Consider the following 24,353-nt stretch of genomic DNA (forward strand, 5'->3'; position numbering starts at 1 on the left):
ACTTGAACCCACCTTGCATTTTTCATTCCTGGGATAAACCCTACTTTAATCAACATGTTCAGTTTGCTAAAGTTGTGTTGAAAATTTTATTGTTCATATTCATGAGGAATGTTGGTCTGTAATTTTTTTGCTTGTAATGTCTCTGTCAGTTTTGGTATCAGAGTAATGCTGGCCTCGTAAAATAAATTGGGAAATACCTTCTCTTTTTCTACTGTCTACAGGACTTTGTATAGAATTATTTCCTCCTTAAACGTCTGGTTGACTTCATCAATGAAACAAATTGGGCCCATGATTTTCTTTGTTGGAAGATTTTTAACTATGAATTTAATTTATTTAATATATACAGCATTACTAAGGTTACCTATTTCCTTTTATTTTTCCAGGTTATCTATTTTTGAATGAGCCTCATAGTTTGTGTCAAGGAATTTTTCCATTTCATTTAAGTTACTGAAGTTATTGACATAAAGTTGTTTACAAAATTTCCCTGTTATCCATTTAATGTCAGCAGGATCTACAGTGATATTCCCTCTTTCGTTCCTTATATTGGTTATTTTTATCTATTTTTCGTGATCAGGCTAGCTAGAGGTTTGATAATTTTACTGGTTTGATTTTTAACATGATCATTCTGGCTGTTGTGTTGAAGGTAGACTGAAAGAGGCAAGGGCAGAAGCAGACCAGTTAGAAGGTTACTGCAACAACCCAGTCAAGAAGAACAAGAGTGACTTGGACCAGGAGGTGGCAGTAGGAAAGGTTGGACAAGTGATCATATTCTAAGTGTATTTTGAAGGTGGAGTCAGAAGATACTATACGGGTTCAGATATGGATCAGAAGTAGGGTAAGAAAAGAAAGTAGGACATAAAAACGACTGCAAAAGTTTTGGCTTGAGCAACTCTAACAGCAGTTTCCACTGATGGAGACAGGGAGGAATCTGGGGAGTATCTGGGACTCGAGGGTCAGCACGTGAACTCTGGATGCTCACTGGGCCTCCAAGTACAGACGGTGAATAATTTGTCGGGTATATAAGCCTGGGGTGTAGGAGCAGACCTGGACTAAAAATACAAAATTGGAATTCACAACGTTGGAAGCCATGGGAAAAGGTGAGAATGTATGCCTGAGGCACACAGTGACCTTCAGAGGTTGGGAGAAGACAGAAAAAGAGACACAAAGGGGTTTCACACAGAAGGGAGTCACAACTGCGGAAAGGCTGTGGACAGGTCCGTAAGGCAAGGGCTGAGAAGGGGAGGTCCCTGCGGAGCTTGACAAGAGCAGTTCCAACAAAGCTTTGCACTGAAAGATGGACTGCAGACTAGGAAAGGAGAAATCAGAGACAATGCAGACCTGTGTCTCCTGTGGCTAAGAAGGAGAGAAGAAAAAGAGAGAAGTCGATGGAAGGGGAAGAGAAAAACTTTAAAAATAGGAAAAATAACAGCACATTTACATATTGATAGAAATAATCCAGCAGAGAGAGAAAGTTGACCGGGCAAGAAATAGAATACAGAATTTCTGTCATGACATCCTTGGGTAGATGATGAAAACAGGGCAGAGTGTGCGAGCGGGAGGACTGGCCTCTGCTCATCTGCTACACGAGAGAGGGCGGAGCTCAAGGGCACGGGTGCAGGGAGGAAGGCCATGCGGGGGGAGGGCCCCTCTGGTGACTCATGTTCTCTGCGAAGGGGAAGCTGTCATCACATGCGGTGGGGAGGGGAGGTTCATTTCCTCCTTGGTGTGGCTCAGGCTGTGTCGTTCTACCAGTAACTCCGGAGAGGGCCTGATGGGGGAATTGGGCTCACTATGGGGAAGGGGCAGACTATTCACCCCATGAGGGGTACTGGCTCATGTGACGCTGGCTCCAACACTGCAGAACTCTGGGAAATCTGGAGTCATTCCATTTCACTCCACCTCAGCTTCCTCATGTGAAAATGGGATCACTGCAGCACTAACGTGCAGGATGGTTTCGGGGGACAAGATCGGTCTGACAGAGGTACCAGGGGCAGTCGTCCTCCATCCAGTCCAGACAGGCCCCTCCTCCCGCCCCTGCACAGCTGCCTGGGGCGGCTCCCAGGGGCGCTCGCGCAGCCCTGGCTTTGTGCCTCCCTCAAGGCTGGCTTGCTCACCTGGAGCCAGCTTGATCTCCAGTGCGGTCCGGATGAGGGCCATCAGCGTGGACGTGAAGTGGACGGTCATGTCCTCGTTGGAGATGGGCATGTTCATACGAACGAGGCGCTGGGGACAAGGGGGCAGGTCAGGGCCAGGCCTCCCAGGGTGCCCCCGCCACAGGGCTACACAGTGCTCGAGGGCCCTGGAGGCTGGGCTTGGCCTCCCAGAGGTGGTCCCTGCAGGTGCCCAGGACCAAGAGAGGTTGGATGCATGGGAGTTTTGCCAGCATTTACACTACCCCTGGACCCCCACCCTCATCTGAGCTGAGGGTTCCCTTGGCTGCACAAAAGTAGAAGTCCAGGCACATCTTGTACAACGGGGCCAGGCCATAAGTCTGGATCCCTCTGAAAGAACAGGCATGTCTCAGCCAGAGGGGCCCTTGCCCACTGCCCATGACAGAACAAGTGTGTGGCCTAGGCTGAAGAGGGGTGTGGGCCGGCTGCAGAACCCCTGAGGCAGCCCACAGACAGGAGCACTGGACGACGGGTGGGGCAGCCAAGACCACAGGCTCAGAGGTCAGCTCCCAGTGAGGAGACCCACAGCCCCGGGAAGCCTCTGCCTCTCACCACCCAGCTACGGGGCCAGGAAGAGATGCTTGATGCCGCCAGCCCAAGGCAGCAAGGGAAGCCTTAGAGAGCAGCTCCTTCCAGGGGGAAGGACCCAAACAGATGTGACTGAACAGGGCCTCAGGCTCAGCCAGCTGCCTGGGGACCCAGGGCTATCCCACAGGAACACAAGTGCTCGGACCAGACTGGGAGCCCTGCAAGCTTGCTCCCTGTTTCCCCATCAGGTGAACAGCCCCCTTTCCTCTCTTCCATTTTCCAGGACAGAACAGCTGGAGACAGGTGTGCCCCTGAGGCTCTGAGAACTTATGCGATCTCCAGGAGGAAAAGGGTCTCAGGTGTGTCTGGAACGTCCTGAGCATTGGGGGGCCACCTCGCCTGCCAAGTAGAGCCCTCAGGGCACCGTGAGACCCCTGTCCTCTCCCATCCAGGATGGGAGCTAGAGGTGGGGGCACAGGGCCCCTCCCTGGGGTCTGCCTGCCCTCTGCCAAGCCTGCACCCTGTGACAGGGCAGCCTCTCTGTCCCTTCTCTGGTTAGGGCCACTCTGCCCCCAGGCCTGCCCCCAGCATCCTGGCACCAAATCCAGTCTTCAGCCTGATGGAGGGCAGGTGGCTAGAGACACGAGCCCAGACTCCTTCCCCTAATGCTGGCAAAGCCCCACTTGGCACCTCCAATCATGGTCCTAGGACCTTGCTGGTCACCTGTGTGACACACACGGCTTCCCAGAGCACGGTGTCCCTGGAGACCAGCACCGATGGCAGTGGGAGAGGCAGAGGGGTTCCACGCCAGGGGAGAGTCAGGGAGTCAGGGGCCAGCGGGAAGGAGGGGCAAGCAGGTGTTTTCCAAGAGAGGAGAGCTCCGTCCGGGGCACCTTTACCAGAGCCCCTTCTGCCTGCCCAGGCCCGGGAGAGCCAGGAATCTCAGGGAGCAGCAAAGGGGCGAGACCAGGGCAAACAGACAGGAGTCTCTGCCTGGGCCTAGACCCTCTTGGACATGGCACTCTGTGCATCTCCTGACCCTCCCCAGCTCACCAAGCCCATCCACTTCCACCCACCACGAGGCCTCACCTGGTCTCTTCACTGCCAGAACCTGGAGTTGGCCAGCACACCCGGGGAGGAACTCCAAAGGCTACCCCGTCACGGCCCTGGCTGCCCACCCTGGCCCCAGGTGTCAGTGTGGACACAGCTCTCCTTCTTGGGGACAAAGCTACAGCCTTTCATGCACGGCCTCCAGGCAGGCTCGACTCACATGCCGGGCAGGGGAGGACCAAGGAAGACACTAGAGGCGTCTGCATATGGCCTGGAGGAGCCACTTAGCTCCCAGAGGCTGTGCTGAGCCAGGGGAGAGATGCAAGCCCAGAATCGAGCACAGAGACAAACAGCGTGGACAGAATCAGAAAGATGAAAGCTCTGGTGGGAAGCCTGCTCAGAGAGGGAGACAGCAGTCAGGCCCCAGACACTTGCTGGCTGAGTCTCCGGAGCACTGAGGGCTCTTGAGAGGGCGGAGCGCTGGAGGGATGGGAGGCGCTTACTCACCAAGCGGGTGACGGAGGATGCAGGGGCAGGTGGGAGCAGGCTTGGGGATGGGGCCATGTGGCCTGCTCGCCCACCCGGGAGGGAGGCCTGGCGGCGTCCTCAGTTTACCCCCCTCCTTGCAGCTCAGCCGCTGGGCCCTCAGCAGCAGGGTGGGAGGGACATGGGACCGCCCAGGCCCCAGAGGCTGTTCTCACCCCACAGGGCCCTCTGGAGCGCCAGGAATGAAGGCAGGATGCCTCTCTCCAGCACCCTTCCTTCTTAAGGCTCCGTGAACCCACGAAGCCCTAGAGACAACGCTCCCTCCCCAGCCCGGGAAGTTCTGCACATGCGGGGCTGGGGGCGGGCTCCTCAGGTGCACCCTGCAGAGACCTTGCAGGCCGCTGCTCCCCCAGGGTCGGACCCTCAGGGCTAGACAACTCCACCCACATCAGGGGCTTAGGGGACAGAGGAGCAGAGTGTGGTCCTGAGCTCGGCACAAAAACAGGCTCTGTCAAAAAAGCTGGCCTGTCCCCTCCTTTCTAGGGAAGAGAAGGGAAGGAGAAGAGGCAGCTGGTGGGCTCCAGCTCCATGTTCCCGAGCCTCCCCGGGGGCTCTTAGAGGGGCAGCCCTGGGGGACAAGGGGCCAGTGCAGGGACACCTCGTGGTGTCTGCTTCCCTCTGTTTGGGAAGGAAGCAGAGATGTTCGGGGCAGAGAAGAGAAAGAAACAGTGAGACAGCACAGCAGCAGACAAACAGATGGACAAGCCCCAGAAGAGACACGGGAGCCCGGCCGCAGCACAGACAGCCTGCGGGGTGTGGGCGAGGGGTCTACCTTGTATGCAACTCGAGCAGGGCATTTCTTCCCCAGCCCCAGGGGCGGGGACATGTGTTTCAGCATCTCAAACATATCATTGTAACTGATGCGCCCACTGGAGGCCCGGCCCACAGGACAGAGGCAGAGTGGGGTCCACGGGAGGGGCGCAGCAGGAGGGAAGGGGGAGGAAGCAGACAAGAAAACAGAGCCAGTTAACCAGCGTCGGATTAAATGACAAAACAGGTCAAATGAGGGATCTCTCTGCTGGGCTCGATCCCCTCCTTGCCCCAGCCTCACCTCCGCACCCTGGTCCCACGCAGGGAGCGGGCAGGGGGGCATCTGAGCTAATGAACATGGAGGGAATGACAGGCTGCATCGGGGCGGCTTTGGGTTGTCAACTCTGATTTTACACTTTCAGAAGCCACGGGTAATGCCAAACTGGAAAAGAGCTGTTTCACCATGCCAGGGCAGCTGGCAGAGTTAAGTGACCAGCAAGGCCGGCTGGAGATCCACAGCAGAGACGTCAGCTTGCCTGATGAGCCAATTCACGCTCAATTGGCTTCCAAGCTAGCCGAGAGGCTTAAGAAGTGGAGAAAAGTCTGAAGCAGGCCAGAAAACGAGAGCGAGAGCCACGCTGTTCTGCAGGGAGCCCCGAGGCTCTAGAGACGAAGTCCACGGGGCCAAGGCCAGCTCCAGGCCCAGAGACACCCGAGGCCGGCCCGGGGCAGGGCTGCTGCTGGGTCACGGCTGGGTGGGAAATGGGAGACTGCAGAGGGGGCGGGGGGGCAGCTGGGGTGAGATGTGGCTTGGTGCCACTCTTGTACCCTCCTGACAGCACGCCAGGAAGGGCTGGGACCAACATAAGGGATAAGGCTCCAGACTCAGGGAGGTGTCCAGGGGTTGTTGACTGTGTCTCCTCCGAGGCAGATGGGCCACCAGTCCTGAAGCCTCACCTCCACCCCTGGGATGGCTGCCTACGGGACCTGCTTGGGCTCCCAGAGACACAGGCGGGTTCAGGCCACCGAAGAGAGAAGGCGGACAGCCTTCTCCTGGCAGGTGGATCCACCCCAGGGTCTGGCCCTCCTCCCAGGGCTCCTGGGCTCAGCTGAGTGGCCCCATCCAGAGGTGAAGCAGGACCTGTCTTTGGCCCCCACTGCCTCCGCCCTCTCCTCCCCCCAGCAAGCAGAAAGCCCTGGGCTGTTGGCCTCTCCTGGCAGAGGGGCAGCTGCTCCTGGTCTACGTGCGCCCACACCCCCTCCTCGGGGGCCCTTGGCCTCTGGACTGTCTGACCTTCAGTCCACCTTCAAGAGCCCGGAGGCAAATCCGGGTGAGACACCTGCTTCCCTGGCACAGGTGGGACCCGGTCCCCATCCTCACGGCCCGGCCAGAAAGCTCTGTGCGCACCGTCTCGTGAGGCTGCCTGTCCCCAGCCAGCTGGAGGGGTCGGGAGTCAGATGGGGAACCGAAGTGTCCAGGAGGTTGGAGTGCAGGCAGGACAGGGCAGGAGGGGCGAGAGGTGAGGTGTCATCATTCCCAAACCAGGCAGGGAGTGTGTGCTGTGTCTGCATTTCGGGCAGGGAAGGGTATGTCAGTTGGAGTAGCACACCTGGCTGGCCAACCTACGAGGGCAGGTCCTCCCTAAGCCAACGGGCGGCGCAAGACAACGCAACAAACTGTACATATCCTTATAATGAATCCGGCAACTGGAAAGGAAACGTCACAGGTCATGGCAACCGAGGCACGAGGAGCCCGTCCCACCCGTCCAGCCTTGCGCAGTCTGGAGGTGGAGCCGGGGCAGGCTGGACAGGCGGCTCCCGGCTGGAGCCTGGGCCAGAGAGCCCCAGGAGGCGCGGCGGCCCGCAGACAGTTTCCAGAGCCCACTGCAGCCGGGAGACGTTCCTTACAGAACAGCCTCGGGCCCTGTGTGTCCACCTGCACACAGCACCCCTGGGCCTCGTTCACGGCTGTCTGGCCGCCCCTCCCCTCACTCCCTGAGTGCCTGAGCCCCCAGGGCCTTCTCTGCACACCTGGCTCTCCTGACCATCCCTGCCTCTCTGAGCACACCGTGTCCTTCCCTGGGGTCTGCGGGTCTGGCTAAGGGTCCCTCTTGTCCCCGGGTGGGCACCCCAGCCCACGCTGACGCTTGCCTTTCCTGCAAGATGGCCCCCTCAGTCTCACCAACTCCAAACTGTGTTGCGCTCACTTCTGGGAAAGAGGGAGTGAAGAGGAAGCCCCATTCCGGCCTCACGCAAGGTGCTTGCTAACCTTGTGGACCCAAGGTACCAGCACAAAGAGGCTGGAAGCCTGGCGGAGGCACAGCCCCTACCGTCACCCCTGTTCCTCGGCCCATCTTCTCTCTTCTGCCATCAAACCCCTCAGCCGCCACCAGAGGAAAAGTGGGGGCCTGATCCTGTCACGCTGGTTCCAAAGCTGTTCTCTCTGTCTATAAAACGAAGTCAAAGCTAGCTGTTTGGCCACCTTGCAGCCCCTGGGCGATGCGCCCTCCCTGCGAGCCAGGCACCCAGCCCCTTCCCATGCCCCCGCCCCCACCCTCCTCTAGAGCGAGCTCCGTCCACCCCACTCCTTCAGTTCAGCTCAGCTGCCACCTCCGCTCACCCACCAGCCAGAGGTAAGCTCTCCCTCCGCAGACACGCCTGGCCTGCAGCTCCTCTGCCCCACGCCCAGCTGGGCCGAGCAGAGCTGAGAGCACACGCCTGCTCCCCCGTGGGCCCCAGGCCCCAGCACATGGCACAGGCTCAGAGACATTTACTGGACAGATGGGTGACCATGAGGATGAGCAGACAGATCGCTCACGGTAGCGGGTAGTGACCCTCCTGCTGAGTCTCCACACTTCACCACGAAGCGCTGAGGCAACAACAAAAGGGAGGGTGGGGGAAGGCGGCGCCGGAAAGCAACAACTCCACGTCTTCCTCATCCCCCCACAGCATGCATGTGGACACACACATGTGCACGTACACGCCCAAGCACACCTGCATTCACACACACATACACACACACACGCGAAGATGCACTGCAGTCACATGCACGCAATCACACGTGCTGCTGCACATGCAAAAACACGTGCATACACACATATGTGCCTGCCTGCACGTAAACACACTCACATGCACTCAGGTGTACACAGACCTGTGCACAGACAGCACACACATGCACATGCTTGTGCACACTCACGTAATACACACACATACACACAAAAGCTCAGGAAATTTCATAAAGTTTGTTTTTGTTTCAGCCTCCCCAAGAATGAGGAGACGGCAGATGGTCCCTGGGAAATAAAGATGGTCACGGCCCTGCAGCTGTCACAGAGGCTAGTTGAAGGCTCAGGCACGCTCTGCCCTGCCAGTCGTGGGGTACAGACCCAGCCTGCTCAGCTGCCTCAGCCGAGCCTTCCGCCGCCCCAGCCGCTCGTGGGAGAAGCACGTCTGAGTGTCAGTTGCAGGTCATGCCTGTGCTACTTCCGGACTGGGGGTCTTGTGTTACCCTGCTGGTAGCTTGCTCTGGGCTGAGGCTTACATTTTGCTATCTACTCTTCCATAAGCCCTTCACCATCTTCCTGAAGGCCTATGCCTTCCAGAGGCCCCAGTCCTAGAACCCTGGATTTGGGAAACAGTCAGCCGTCTCTGTGCACATCACAAAGCTGCCGTCTGACCCAAGTCCACTTCTTGTATGTCTTAATTCTGCTCCACCTGGGGCTGATTGGGGAGGTGCTGGGTCTACAGTCCATAGAGATCTGGGAGACATGATCCCCCTCTCGCAGGCCTGCACTGACTTGCCTTTGCCTGTTAGTCCAAGTCATGCTCTATACAACATCTGTGGTTTTCTCCTCTAGAAAAACATATGCCCAGAAGCAGCAGCATCTCTTCAGACCACAGTCAGGATGGCCCTCCTGGAATGAGCCTCAATCCTGCCTCACTGGACTCCCTCCCGCCCCCTGCCTGACAAGGACCAGGCCTTGGGTGTGGTCAGTCTCCCCTCCGGTCTGACTGGGCCTTCCTGGCCAGAGAACCCAGGAATAGCCCTGAGCCTGTGGACTCAAGCATGTGCTGCGGGCAAATGTGCTGATGCTTCAGAAAAATGCTGGGACTCTCCAAGGCCATGAGAAGTCACACACCACACGACCCGTAAACAACAGCCAGGCTTGTTCCACGCTGTGTGAAAACTGTCAGTCACACACCACACGACCCGTAAACAACAGCCAGGCTTGTTCCACGCTGTGTGAAAACTGTCAGTCACACACCACACGACCCGTAAACAACAGCCAGGCTTGTTCCACGCTGTGTGAAAACTGTCAGTCACACACCACACGACCCGTAAACAACAGCCAGGCTTGTTCCACGCTGTGTGAAAACTGTCAGTCACACACCACACGACCCGTAAACAACAGCCAGGCTTGTTCCACGCTGTGTGAAAACTGTCAGTCACACACCACACGACCCGTAAACAACAGCCAGGCTTGTTCCACGCTGTGTGAAAACTGTCAGTCACACACCACACGACCCGTAAACAACAGCCAGGCTTGTTCCACGCTGTGTGAAAACTGTCAGTCACACACCACACGACCCGTAAACAACAGCCAGGCTTGTTCCACGCTGTGTGAAAACTGTCAGTCACACACCACACGACCCGTAAACAACAGCCAGGCTTGTTCCACGCTGTGTGAAAACTGTCAGTCACACACCACACGACCCATAAACAACAGCCAGGCTTGTTCCACGCTGTGTGAAAACTGTCAGTCACACACCACACGACCCATAAACAACAGCCAGGCTTGTTCCACGCTGTGTGAAAACTGTCAGTCACACACCACACGACCCATAAACAACAGCCAGGCTTGTTCCACGCTGTGTGAAAACTGTCAGTCACACACCACACGACCCATAAACAACAGCCAGGCTTGTTCCACGCTGTGTGAAAACTGTCAGTCACACACCACACGACCCATAAACAACAGCCAGGCTTGTTCCACGCTGTGTGAAAACTGTCAGTCACACACCACACGACCCATAAACAACAGCCAGGCTTGTTCCACGCTGTGTGAAAACTGTCAGTCACACACCACACGACCCAAAAACAACAGCCAGGCTTGTTCCACGCTGTGTGAAAACTGTCAGTCACACACCACACGACCCATAAACAACAGCCAGGCTTGTTCCACGCTGTGTGAAAACTGTCAGTCACACACCACACGACCCATAAACAACAGCCAGGCTTGTTCCACGCTGTGTGAAAACTGTCAGTCACACACCACACGACCCATAAACAACAGCCAGGCTTGTTCCACGCTGTGTGAAAACTGTCAGTCACACACCACACGACCCATAAACAACAGCCAGGCTTGTTCCACGCTGTGTGAAAACTGTCAGTCACACACCACACGACCCATAAACAACAGCCAGGCTTGTTCCACGCTGTGTGAAAACTGTCAGTCACACACCACACGACCCATAAACAACAGCCAGGCTTGTTCCACGCTGTGTGAAAACTGTCAGTCACACACCACACGACCCATAAACAACAGCCAGGCTTGTTCCACGCTGTGTGAAAACTGTCAGTCACACACCACACGACCCATAAACAACAGCCAGGCTTGTTCCACGCTGTGTGAAAACTGTCAGTCACACACCACACGACCCATAAACAACAGCCAGGCTTGTTCCACGCTGTGTGAAAACTGTCAGTCACACACCACACGACCCATAAACAACAGCCAGGCTTGTTCCACGCTGTGTGAAAACTGTCAGTCACACACCACACGACCCATAAACAACAGCCAGGCTTGTTCCACGCTGTGTGAAAACTGTCAGTCACACACCACACGACCCATAAACAACAGCCAGGCTTGTTCCACGCTGTGTGAAAACTGTCAGTCACACACCACACGACCCATAAACAACAGCCAGGCTTGTTCCACGCTGTGTGAAAACTGTCAGTCACACACCACACGACCCATAAACAACAGCCAGGCTTGTTCCACGCTGTGTGAAAACTGTCAGTCACACACCACACGACCCATAAACAACAGCCAGGCTTGTTCCACGCTGTGTGAAAACTGTCAGTCACACACCACACGACCCATAAACAACAGCCAGGCTTGTTCCACGCTGTGTGAAAACTGTCAGTCACACACCACACGACCCAAAAACAACAGCCAGGCTTGTTCCACGCTGTGTGAAAACTGTCAGTCACACACCACACGACCCATAAACAACAGCCAGGCTTGTTCCACGCTGTGTGAAAACTGTCAGTCACACACCACACGACCCATAAACAACAGCCAGGCTTGTTCCACGCTGTGTGAAAACTGTCAGTCACACACCACACGACCCATAAACAACAGCCAGGCTTGTTCCACGCTGTGTGAAAACTGTCAGTCACACACCACACGACCCATAAACAACAGCCAGGCTTGTTCCACGCTGTGTGAAAACTGTCAATTTTTCACTACACTGGAACACACTCAGAGATGCTCTGGGCCTGGAAGAGCCCCAGGGCCCTGGTGCTGCCCAGACCGGAAAGGGCCTCACCTAACGCCTTCTGGATCTTCACTGTGATGGGACGGGGGCTCCAGGGAGACTGCATAAGAAGTGGGTGCGGGAGCCCAGCCAAGCTCCCAGGATTTTGGGGCCTGGAAAGCTCCAGAGTATTCCCCTTGCTGAACGTGGATTCAGAGTCCCAGGTGCTCTGTGGGTAGCAGGATCCTCCCATGAGGACGCTGACCCTCTCCTAAAGGCCTCTGCCACACAAAGGGTGACCAGACACAGAGCTGCGCCACAGGGACGCGGGCAGGCCAGGGAGCCTGAGGGAGAGGAGGCGGGAAGCGGCGGCACCCCCGTTCCAGGGTCTTCTCGTCCCCCTGGAGCCCCCGCCCTGGGGCACAGTTCACTCCCGGGCTCACCGTGAGTGACGCGCTGAGCAGGCCTGAGTCTTACCGACGGCCAGGTCTCCCGGGCCCTCTGCGTCCTGTGTTTTGCTGCAAAGAGTGCACCCTTAGTAACTCCTCAAGCCACGGATCGAGAGGGTGAATGAATGAATGAGCAAGGGAATGAGTGAGCGATGAAGGAACAGACAAATCGGCAGGTGGTGGATCCGTGCTGCCGTGCTGACCCCGAGGACGAAATGTCACAGGTGTGCAAGCATCTCCCACGAAACACAGTCTCCACCGCCTCCTGACCCCAAGCCACTCCCTTCAGGACACCCCTGCTCCGTCTGGAAGCGAATCGCCCCTCACTTACGCAACAGCAGCGCAGTAACCCTTTTTTACCAAGACCAAAGGGCCTCAATCACACTAGACCCTTCCTGGCAGCTCATCTGATTTCAATAAAACTTTACTGAGAACCCTCTATTCGCGGCCTGGGCTGGTGACACAGAGGTGCACTTGGCTCCTGACGTCAAGGAGATGGCAGGGAGGGAGAGCCCCGAGTCCACAGAGGAGAATGTCCTGAGGCCCCACATTATTTCTGCCCACAGAGGTCTCAGAGCTTCACAAGAACGGTGAGGCCCTGAGAGAAGGTCCTTCTCTGTTTCCACACGCTCTCCACGACCCCAGACGTGAGAAGACGGTGAGCTCCCGTTCAATAGGAACCCTGAGTCTCACAACCCCCTGAAAACCTTCCATGACCCCCAGGTAACCTCCGAAGGGCTGGACGGAGGGTCTGAGAAGAGGATTTCTCAGCCCAGGGAGCTGTATACAAGAACACCAAGAGTGGGAATGAGCGCACCCCCTGGGAGGCGGGCTCAGCAGTACCCCACGGGGAGCAGGATGGACCCTAACTTACCCCAGCCAAAATCCACAGGGAGAACACTCACTTGAAACATGTCTGCAGCCACCAGCCCTGTGCTGAGATCCGTGGGTGGCAGGGACCACCCCTGAGGACCACGCAGCATGGGGCTCACTCACCACGCAGCCCTGTGCTGAGATCCGTGGGTGGCAGGGACCACCCCTGAGGACCACACAGCATGGGGGCTCACTCACCACGCAGCCGGGTCGTACTCAGCCCAGACCCGGATGAACTCGTCCAGGTGGTGAGGCCCTAGGATGGAAGAGTCCCGCGTAAGGTACTCAAAATTGTCCATGATCACCGCCACAAAGAGGTTCAACATCTGCAGGACAGGAAGGAAAAGAGGTGACATCCAGAGACCTCAGCCTGCCCCCTCCCCCACCTCTCCACCTGCAGCCAAAGTCTCCGTGTGAGGCGAACAGGGCAGCAGACGTCACTGACTCAGGCAGAGCCTGCCCAACCTGCTCCCTCCACAGCCTTGCAGAGGGCTTCCCAGGCCCCCTTTACACTGCCACCACCACCAGCAGCATCCTTCCCCGGGTTCTAGGTCCCACAGGCTAACCCCAAACCAGTATTTGTCCTCTGAAGGCTTCTGTTCTCTACTTCTCCCACCCCGTCCTCATTCAGGCCCAGCTTCTCCTGTCCATGATCTGTCCTGCCGTCTAGGTTAATCTTCTCCACTGTGTGGTCCCCACCCTCTCCCCTTCTCAGGTAAACCTTCAAGGAAAGTAGCAACTTTGGACTTAATAGTTTGGGCTCTAGAGAACTACAGCTCAGGTATTTTGTTTTGTTTTGTTTTTTTAACTGAGTTGCAATTCACTTAACATACAGTTAAGTCTACAATTCAGTGGCATTTAGTGTACGCACAGTACTGTGCAACCACCACTTCCCTAGTTTCAAAATTTTTCCATCACTCCTAAAGAATACCTTGCACCCCTAAGTAATCACTCCCTATTCCTCCGTCCTCCCATTCCCTAGAAACCACCAATCTCCTTTCTGTACCTGTAGATTTGTCTATTTTGGATATTTCGAATAAAAAATTCCATACGGGGCTTCCCTGGTGGCACAGTGGTTGAGAGTCCGCCTGCCAATGCAGGGGACGCAGCTTCGTGCCCCGGTCCGGGAGGATCCCACGTGCCACGGAGCGGTTGGGCCCATGAGCCATGGCCGCTGGGCCTGCGCGTCCGGAGCCTGTGCTCCGCGGTGGGAGAGGCCACAGTGGTGAGAGGCCCGCATACCGCAAAAAAAAAAAAAAACTCCATACAATGTATGACCTTTTGTGTCTGGCTTCTTTCACTTAGTGTGATGTTTTCAAAGTTCATCCATGTTGCAGCATTTGGCAGAAGTTCCTTCCTGTTTATGGCTGAATAATATTCCTTTGTAGGTATGTACTACAATTTGTTTATCCATTCATCCACTGATGGACATTTGGGTTGTTTCCACCTTTGGCTGTTAATGGTTAATGCTGCTATAAATATTCATGGACAAATTTCTGTGTAGACATAAAATTTCATTTCTCTCGTGTACATACCTAGGAATGGGATTTCTGGGTCATATGGTAATATTATGATTAAGTTTTTGAGGAACTTCCAAACTGTTTTCCACAGAAGCTACTGTTTTTTACATTTCCATCAGCAATGCACAAAAGTCCCTATTTCTCCATGTCCTCACCAACACCTGGTATCTTCTGTTTAAAAAAAAAAAAATTATTCTAGCCATCCTCGTGAGTGCAAAATGGTATCTCATTGTGGTTTTTATTTGCATTTCCTTAATGACCAAGGATGTTGAATGTCTTTATGTGCTTGTTGGCTGGCCAGTTGAATATCTTCTTTGGAAAAATGACTATTCTGATTCTTTGTCCCTTTTTATATGGTTGTTTCTCTTTTTGTTGTTGAGTTGTAGGAGTTCTTTATATATTTTGCATATTAACCCCTTATAAAATATTTTCTCCCATTCCTTCTATTGTATTTTCATATTTTTATAATATCCTTTAATGCACAAAAGTATTGCATTTTGATAGTTCAATTTATCTATTTTTTTTCTTTTCTTGCTTGTGATTATGATGTCAAATCTAAGAATTCTTTGCCAAATCTGAGGTCATGAAGATTGGTTCCCTACGTTTTCTTCTAAAAGTTTTACAGTTTTAGTTCTCACACTTAGGTCTCTGATCAATTTTGCGTTAATATTTTTACATGGAGTGAGGTAAGGGTCCAACTTCATTTTGTTGCATGTGGATAACCAGTTAGCTCCTCCCCATTTGTTAGAGAAACTGTTCTTTCCATATTGAATGGTCTTGGCATCCTTGTCAAAAATCAATTGGCCATAGATGTTTGGGTTTACTTCCAGACTCTCAATCCTATTCCATTGCTCTCTATATTTATCCTTATGCCAGCACCACATTGTCCCCCACTCCCAGGCTTTATTAAGGTGGAATTAACAAAATTGTAAGATTCTTAAGGTGTACATTGTGGTGATTTGATATACATATACGTTGTGAAAGGGTTCCCGCCATCTATTAACTAACACATCTATCACCTCACATGTTTATCTTTTAGTGATAGAACATTTAAGTTCTACTCTCTTAGCAAATTTCACTTATATAATACAGTCTTAAAAACTATACTCACCATGTTTTACATCAGATACTCAGACTTTGTTTATATAGCTGAAAGTTTGTACCCTTTTATCAACCTCTCCTTATTTCCCCAATCCCCAGGCCCTGGCAACAACTTTTCTACTCTGTTTCTATGATTCTGACTTCTTTAAAAAAAGATTCCACACATAAGTGATACTATGCACTATTTGTCTTTCTCTATCTGGCTTATTTCATTTAGCATAATGCCCTCAAGGTCCATCCATGTCGTCACAAATTGCAGGATCTCCTTCTCATGGCTGAATACTATTCAATTGTGTGTGTGCGTGTGCGTGTGTGTCACATCCTCTATATTCATTCATCTGTTGATGGACACTTAGGCTGTTTCCTATCTTTGCTACTGTGAATAATGGCTGCAATGAATATGGGAGTGTGGATATTGCTTCAATATCCTGTCTTCATTTCTTTTGGATATATACTCAGAAGTGGAGTTGCTGGATGAATGGAACCAACAGAATAATGTCATGCCTCGGCTCACCCTTGACATGTCCAGGGAGTGTTGGTCCTGTGGATGGTGTGGCATCATGAATGTGGCTTTCTATGGAACCGTATGTCTGCAGCCAGAGCACAGTGAAGCCAACCTGGTGGGCTCAACCTTGCGCCCATGGATTGGCTGGCTCTTGCAGCACCAGATGTCTTTGAACTTCATAGAGACCACTGTCCCCCCTACCTACAAGACGGGTGACTCTCCAGAAAGCTTTCCTTCCCCACTGCCCACAGTGGGTCTTCTGATGTATCAGGGAATGACCCCAACATGCAAATCCTCTCCTTGGTTCCTGGCAACTAGTGAAAGACTAGTTTCATAGATTTTTCTGTATTTTTCTATCAATATGCAAGCTCATCGGTCTCAAATGCACACCTTTCCCAACTACCCCAACCTTCTACTGTACCTTCCAAAACTCTCAGTTCACCATCAATAGAAATTCTTTTATCTTCATCTTACCCGAACGTTCTTCATTTCCCATTGCTCTAGGTGAAACAGTGGTGTCCCCCTCCATCCTCTTAAGAAAAAAGCCTGCCGTTTAAGGTTTCTGGTCTACCAACCTCCCCCTGCTTCCTGGGAAATGTGCACCTGACTTGCTGTATTTGTCCCCACATCTACTCTTAATTCTTGTTGCTGTTAATATCCACAGAGATGGGTCAACTATTGCCTGGCCTCTCTGATCCCTGGCCTCCCCCCAGCCTCCCGCCATCATCTCAGCCCCTTACTCGTATGACTGCAAAACAACTCATTACCAGTGACTAACAATGAACATTACCATTACCACCTCCAAAGTCTTAACCACAGATGTCTCACTCTCTGCCCACAGTTCCTATCCTTCTGGCTCACTTCATCTAATACTTGTGTCCCATGGGGACCTCTGATCCAGTGGTCCTGCCCCTCCCCTCCCTCCTGTCCCCAGGCCTGATCCCACATCCAGCACTAAGATGATACTTTTGCACACGTCGTTTTCTCCCTCCTTACACTTGTCTGGTAAGTCCCAAATCTGAATAATGCACTTTGCTACCCATGGTGCCAAGTAGAGAACATGGCCCGAGAAAAGCACCGACGGTGCTGGCTGGTCCTGCAGGAAAGCTATGACGGTAAGTCTGAAGTGCCTGCTCAGCACTGCCCGCTGTGGAAAGCAGCCGTCCACCCTCGCTACGCTCTTTGCTTCTTACTGTCTCTTGAACCTGCCGCAGTAAGGCTTTGACCCTAACACTCCAGAGAAACTGTTCCTGTGAAGGGCACCCATGCTCTCTACCTTTCCACACCCCATGAGCAATTCTCAGTCATCATTTTACTTTACCTCCCAACAATATTTCACATGGTTGATGATTCCCTCCCACTAGGCACACCTTCTTCCCTTGGTTTTTAGGGGACTGCCCTCTCCTGGCTCTCTCCTGCCTCACTGCTCCGAACCAACTTCTGGATCCCATGCTCCTTCTGTCTCCTAAATGCCCCCAGGGCTGAGTCTTCAGCCCTCTTCTCCATAGGTCAGTGCTCCTCGAACTTAGCACACAAGGAATCACCCAGGAAGTTCACTAAAACTGATTCCTGGGTCCCTCTCCCAGAGATCCTGATACAGCAAGTCTTGGAAGGGACCCAGGAATCTGCATTTCTAACCAGTGCTCAGGCAATGTTTAAGCCGTGGGTCTCTGGACCACACAGGGACCTAGAGGGTATCACCAAGCCTGATGGATACACCAAACACTAACGACGACGAATCCACATCTCCAGCCCAGAGGCCCCCACGTGTCTCTAACCACCCCCTCCTTATCCCCACGCCCATGGCTCCCCAACCTTTCCATCTCGGGGCAAGAACCACTCACTCCATCACCCCAGCAAACCCCAGAAGGCAGCGTTTTTCCCTCCTTTACTCTCATGCTCGTGTTCAATCAATTGTGTCAGCTCTACCTTCACAATGCAGCCCAAGTCCACACAACTTCTTTCACACCCACCCTCTCCAACTGTCACCTCTAATTATCTCCTGCTCACTTACAGCCTCTCCTGACCAGAAGCCAGAAGCCAGAGTGAGGTTTAAAGATGTCAAGCAGAGGATGCCACTGCTCACAGTGTCCCAGAGCCTTCTGCTGGCTTGTAATAAAATCCACACCCTGCGACCTGGCCCGCTGACACCTCCAACCTGACCCCATGAGTTTCCATAGCTCATGGGTCACAGGCAGGCTGCCTGGAATTCTGCTGCTTCGTATCTTATCACCACGGTGCAAGTCCTTCTAGAAGCTGAGAACTGAGGGACAATTGCCCTACGGAAACTTAAAACCCCTTCCACAGAAGTAAAGGCAGGCCCACAGGAGCTCATTACCCAGTGGGTCCTTTCAGGATTAACGAGGTCCTCATCTCTGGGGGAACGAGGACCATCGATGTGGAATCAGCTTTCATGTGACATGGATCAAAATCAGGGACCAGCAAGAGACTAGGGGGGCCCAAGGCGGTCTGAGACCAGCAGACACAGGCGACGGGATGGGCACAGCGTCCGGGACTCACCAGAAAGGAGCAGAGGAAGATGAAGGAGACAAAGTAGAAGTAGGCGAAGTCGCTCCCACACTCAGCGGCATTGGCGAGCGCGTCGCAGGCCCGGCTGCCGAGGCAGGACAGCATGATCTCGTGCCAGGCCTCCCCAGTGGCGCTCCTGAGAAAAGGGCAGAGCATGAGGCCCAGGAAGGAAGGCCCAGGACCGGCCCTGGGAGGGAGCCTGGGAATTCAGGAGAGCTGGGTTCCTCTCCACAGGGATCCTGCACATGTGTGAGGTCTGGTTATCAGACGTTGCTTCTTAAAAAGAAGCCTCTGGCATTAGCTTTTCAAGCTGACCATAACTGGGAAAGCACTAGCTACGGGAAAGAATCCACCGCACCAGAAGTCAGCACCATGGCGAGCTCCCCTCTGTGGGCTCCGATCTCCTCCCCGGCAGCCGCCGCCCAGTCTTCCTGGATTCAGGACACAGGGACTCCACCCTTCCCTCTGCTCAGGCCAAACACGCGGGCGTCACCCTCGCCTCCTCTCTCACCGTGTCCTGATCATCAGCTCATCGGCCTTCAAACCAGCCAGACACGTGCTACCCCCCCCCCCAACCAGGCTGCTGCAGCAGCTTCTTAACTGGATGCTCACTCCCCACCAGCAGCCCAGGGATAAGATCAATGACCCCTCAGTGACCCCCTCACTCCCTGCAAAAGGTAAAATCCACATGACTACCCACAGCCTGCCCTTTCCCTGACCTCACCCCACAGCAGCCACCCCAGCTTCTACTGCTTCTCGGACACATCAAGGATACCCCCACCCCGAGCAGCTACCACAGAGGCCCCTCCTGCGTGGACTTTGCTTCTGTGTGTGAGGCCCGCACCAGGGGCCAGATGTGCACCAGACCTGCAGGTGGGCCAGAGGCCTGGGTCCCCCTGTGCCCCTATGTGGTCAGCCCTGGGCCCACTCCCTATGGACAACAGCTGGTTCAGCCCGTGCCAGGCCTGAATGACGAGGGTGCCCACATGTGACACCAAGATGAGGAAGGAAGAGAGATCTTTGAGATCAAAGGCTTAAAACCAAGGCTCACTTCATATATTTTGTGGCACAAGGCAGGCTATTAATAAACAAAGAAATAAAGTTAATGTAATAGCTAAAGTCCAGAGAAACGACACTATTTGGGGAAAGTGTAAAAAGCCTAAGGATGCTTGTTCATCTGCTGCAAAGAACAAGTCGAAAACTCTGTCCAGGCAGCGCAGTGAGGCAGGCCTGATCTGAGCTCACCCTCCATATAAAGGAGAACTCCCACGGTGCCCAAAACGCATCTGCATAGGGCCAGATGTGCTGGGGGTCCCCAAGGGTGGGCCTGGCAGCAGCCCGCCCGATGCATTTACATAAGTGAACACAGATGGTGAAACCTCAGGAAAGGGCCCAACGCAGGGTGTGCTGTCAGGACCCCTCTACCATAAGTCACTACAAAGAGCTCTTTTCTCCCCTCCTAGGGTCACGGGGAAGGAGGGAGACACGTTCCACTCTCTGGCCTCCGCCCACAAGTGCATTCTCAAGCCAGGCGGGTGGACAGCCCCAGCCCACGGGTGTCCACGCCTGACAGCCATGGCGGGGGAGCCGTCCCACACACATCCGCGCAGGGAGGCCTCTGAGCGGACACCAGCCTGTGCTCCTCCAGGCCCCGCCCTGGTGCTCCCCTTGGCCGCACCCCCGAGCCTCAGGAACTGCAGCTCCCATCAGAACGGCACTGCTGGCCGGCTGGGTTCCCTGGGCCACCGAGCGGGTGCAAGCTGCTGACAGCAGCGCTCCACTGCCCTGCTTCTCCTGGTAGCACAGATCCCCGAATCACTAAGGTGAGCACGCGGGAAGCCTGGCCTGGCACACCAAGAAAAGCCCTTTGGACACCTTCTGTCCTCCCAGACCTCTCGGGCTGCAGCCCCACTGGAGGCCTTGCAGCTGCCGCCGGGGAGCAGAGACAAGGTGGAGGAGGCGGGCCCGGCCTGGCGCTCTCAGGCGGACCTCCTCAGGGCCTCCCCTTCGGGCTGTCTTGAAGCCCAGGAGCCCTTAGGGAAGAACAAGCAGGGAAAGAAGAGAAACTGGAAAGGTCCGCTGCGGAGAAGCCAGTGTGACCAGGGCTGGGGGGTGGTCCCATCCTGAGTGAAGAAGCCAGTGAGCCTGGACCCACCTCCCCACAACGCACCTGAACAGCAGCATCAAGGCTTGTAGAAACGTCCGAAAGTTGTTGTGCCGGTTGATGCTGGTGTCGTCATCCAGGGCGATGTTTCCAAACACCTGAAGTGGAGAAGAAGGCTGCAGACCACTGCTGCTGGGTCTTCAGGAGCTGCAGCCAGGCAGGAGACGGTGTGTGTGCACGTGTGCACCCACATGGGACAGGACGCTGCCCTGAGCCAGATAACCCTGACAGAAGCCGCCACCACTGCTGCCGGGGCTGGTGGCTTCCAGCTCCAGCAGCGTCTGTGCATTTCCAGGGTAGAGAAAACCTCTGGAGAGGCAAACGTATCCCTGTCCCACGGCCCAGCGTGCGCTGGCTCTGGCTCTGAGCCTGTCCAGGGATCTCCCAGAGTGACTAGTAAAAGCGGGGGACCCAGAGCTAAGTCTTGGTGGGCTCTGCCAGACAGAAGAAGGGAAGCGTTTTAAAATTCACTCTCTCATCAATGACTCCAAACCAGTAATTATACTGATATTACGATAGTCACTTGAACCTTTCTCTTTACAATTCTGTGCAAACATCACAATGGGTTTTCTATCCATTTTAATTTCTTTCTTTCAAGGTTAGAAATGCAAATGAGTCCCTAACTCTAAGCAGCTTAAACTCGAATCCAGATGAAAATGTACGAATCATCATCTATCCATCAAAAATACAGACCAGGCTTTGGGACGAGGGCAAGATGGCAGAAGAGTAAGACGTGGAGATCACCTTCCTCCCCACAGATACACCAGAAATATATCTACACGTGGACCAACTCCTACAGAACACCTACTGAACGCTGGCAGAAGACCTCAGCCCTCCCAAAAGGCAAGAAACCCCCCCACGTACCTGGGTAGGGCAAAAGAAAAAAGAATAAACCGAGACAAAAGAATAGGGACGGGACCTGCACCAGTGGGAGGGAGCTGTGAACGAGGAAAGGTTTCCACACACTAGAAGCCCCATCGCGGGTGGAGACTGTGGGTGGCGGAGGGGGAAGCTTCGGCGCCGCGGAGGAGAGCGCAGCAACAGGGGTGCGGAGAGCAAAGCGGAGAGATTCCCGTACAGAGGATCGGTGCCGACCGGCACTCACCAGCCCGAGAGGCTTGTCTGCTCCCCCGCCAGGGCGGGCGGGGCTGGGAGCTGAGGCTCGGGCTTCGGTTGGAGCGCAGGGAGAGGACTGGGGTTGGCGGCGTGAACACAGCCTGCAAGGGGTTAGTGCACCACAGCTAGCTGGGAGGGAGTCCGGGGAAAAGTCTGGACCTGCCGAAGAGGCAAGAGACTTTTTCTTCCCTCTTTGTTTCCTGGTGCGCGAGGAGAGGGGATTAAGAGCGCTGCTTAAAGGAGCTCCAGAGACGGCGCGAGCCGCGGCTAACAGCCCGGACCCCAGACACGGGCATGAGATGCTAAGGCTGCTGCTGCCGCCAACAAGAAGCCTGTGTGTGAGCCCAGGTCACTATCCACACCCCCCTTCGGGGAGCCTGTGCAGCCCGCCACTGCCAGGGTCCCGGGATCCAGGGACAACTTCCCCAGGAGAACGCAGGCTACTGCAACATCACGCTGGCCTCTGCTGCCGCAGGCCCGCCCCACACTCCGTGCCCCTCCCTCCCCCCCGGCCTGAGTGAGCCAGAGCCCCCGAATCAGCGGCTCCTTTAACCCCGTCCTGTCTGAGCGAAGAACAGACGCCTTCCTGCGACCTACACGCAGAGGCGGGGCCATATCCAAAGCTGAGCCCCGGGAGCTGTGAGAACAAAGAAGAGAAAGGGAAATCTCTCCCAGCAGCCTCAGGAGCAGCGGATTAAAGCTCCACAATCAACTTGATGTACCTGCATCTGTGGAATACATGAATAGACAACGAGTCATCCCAAATTGAGGAGGTGGACTTGAAGAGCAAGATTTATGATTTTTTCCCCTTTTCCGCTTTTTGTGAGTGTGTATGTGTATGCTTCTGTGTGAGATTTTGTCTGTATAGCTTTGCTTCCACCATTTGTCCTAGGGTTCTATCCGTTTCTTTTCTTAAAAAAAATTTTTTTTTCTTAATATTTTTTATTTTAATAACTTTATTTTATTTTATTTTATCTTCTTTCTTTCTTTCTTTCTTTTTCTTTCTTTCTTTCCTCTTTCTTTCTACTTTGTCTCCCTTTTATTCTGAGCCGTGTGGATGAAAGGCTCTTGGTGCAGGAGTCAGTGCTGTGCCTCTGAGGTGGGAGAGCCAACTTCAGGACACTGGTCCACAAGAGACCTCCCAGCTCCACATAATATCAAACGGCGAAAATCTCCCAGAGATCTCCATCTCAACACCAGCACCCAGCTTCACTCAATGACCAGCAAGCTACACTGCTGGACACTCTATGCCAAACAACTAGCAAGACAGGAACACAACCCCACCCATTAGCAGAGAGGCTGCCTAAAATCATAATAAGTCCACAAACACCCCCAAAACACACCACCAGACGTGGACCTGCCCACCAGAAAGACAAGACCCAGCCTCATCCACCAAAACACAGGCACTAGTCCCCTCCACCAGGAAGCCTACACAACCCACTGAACCCACCTTAGCCACTGGAGACAGACACCAAAAACAACGGGAACTATGAACCTGCAGGCTGCAAAAAGGAGACCCCAAACACAGTAAGATAAGCAAAATGAGAAGACAGAAAAACACACAGCAGATGAAGAAGCAAGATAAAAACCCACCAGACCTAACAAATGAAGAGGAAATAGGCAGTCTACCTGAAAAAGAATTCAGAATAATGATAGTAAAGATGATCCAAAATCTTGGAAATAGAATAGAGAAAATGCAAGAAACATTTAACAAGGACCTAGAAGAACTAAAGATGAAACAAACAATGAAGAACAACACAATAAATGAAATGAAAAATACTCTAGATGGGATCAATAGCAGAATAACTGAGGCAGAAGAACGGATAAGTGACCTGGAAGATAAAATAGTGGAAATAACTACTGCAGAGCAGAATAAAGAAAACAGAATGAAAAGAACTGAGGACAGTCTCAGAGACTTCTGGGACAACATTAAACACACCAACATTCGAATTATAGGGGGTCCAGAAGAAGAAGAGAAAAAGAAAGGGACTGAGAAAATATTTGAAGAGATTATAGTTGAAAACTTCCCTAATATGGGAAAGGAAATAGTTAATCAAGTCCAGGAAGCACAGAGAGTCCTATACAGGATAAATCCAAGGAGAAATATGCCAAGACACATATTAATCAAACTGTCAAAAGTTAAATACAAAGAAAACATATTAAAAGCAGCAAGGGAAAAACAACAAGTAACACACAAGGGAATCCCCATAAGGTTAACAGCTGATCTCTCAGCAGAAACTCTGCAAGCCAGAAGGGAGTGGCAGGACATATTCAAAGTGATGAAGGAGAAAAACCTGCAACCAAGATTACTCTACCCAGCAAGAATCTCATTCAGATTTGATTAAAACCTTTACAGACAAGCAAAAGCTGAGAGAGTTCAGCACCACCAAACCAGCTTTACAACAAATGCTAAAGGAACTTCTCTAGGCAAGAAACACAAGAGAAGGAAAAGACCTACAATAACGAACCCCAAACAACTAAGAAAATGTGAATAGGAACATACATATCAATAATTACCTTAAATGTAAATGGACTAAATGCTCCCACCAAAAGACACAGATTGGCTGAATGGAT

At 53.4% G+C, this 24,353-nt stretch overlaps 1 protein-coding gene across 1 annotated transcript in view; it reads right to left on the reverse strand.

The window, feature by feature from the left end:
• LOC309817848 (voltage-dependent N-type calcium channel subunit alpha-1B-like) overlaps positions 1-20,944 on the reverse strand; it is a gene marked incomplete at both ends in the record, with an annotated part of 30,548 nt that extends 9,604 nt beyond the window's left edge. Inside the window, 6 exons of the mRNA XM_082682128.1 lie at positions 2,115-2,223; positions 5,068-5,164; positions 13,043-13,170; positions 18,491-18,635; positions 20,670-20,761; positions 20,855-20,944. Coding sequence (XP_082538254.1) covers positions 2,115-2,223; positions 5,068-5,164; positions 13,043-13,170; positions 18,491-18,635; positions 20,670-20,761; positions 20,855-20,944 — 661 coding nt within the window. The remainder of the gene's footprint in view (positions 1-2,114; positions 2,224-5,067; positions 5,165-13,042; positions 13,171-18,490; positions 18,636-20,669; positions 20,762-20,854) is intronic.
• Positions 20,945-24,353: the final 3,409 nt, after the last annotated feature.

Source organism: Grampus griseus (assembly GCF_964374135.1).
Source record: "Grampus griseus genome assembly, contig: HAP1_SCAFFOLD_909, whole genome shotgun sequence".
NCBI classification, from domain to species: Eukaryota; Metazoa; Chordata; class Mammalia; order Artiodactyla; family Delphinidae; genus Grampus; species Grampus griseus.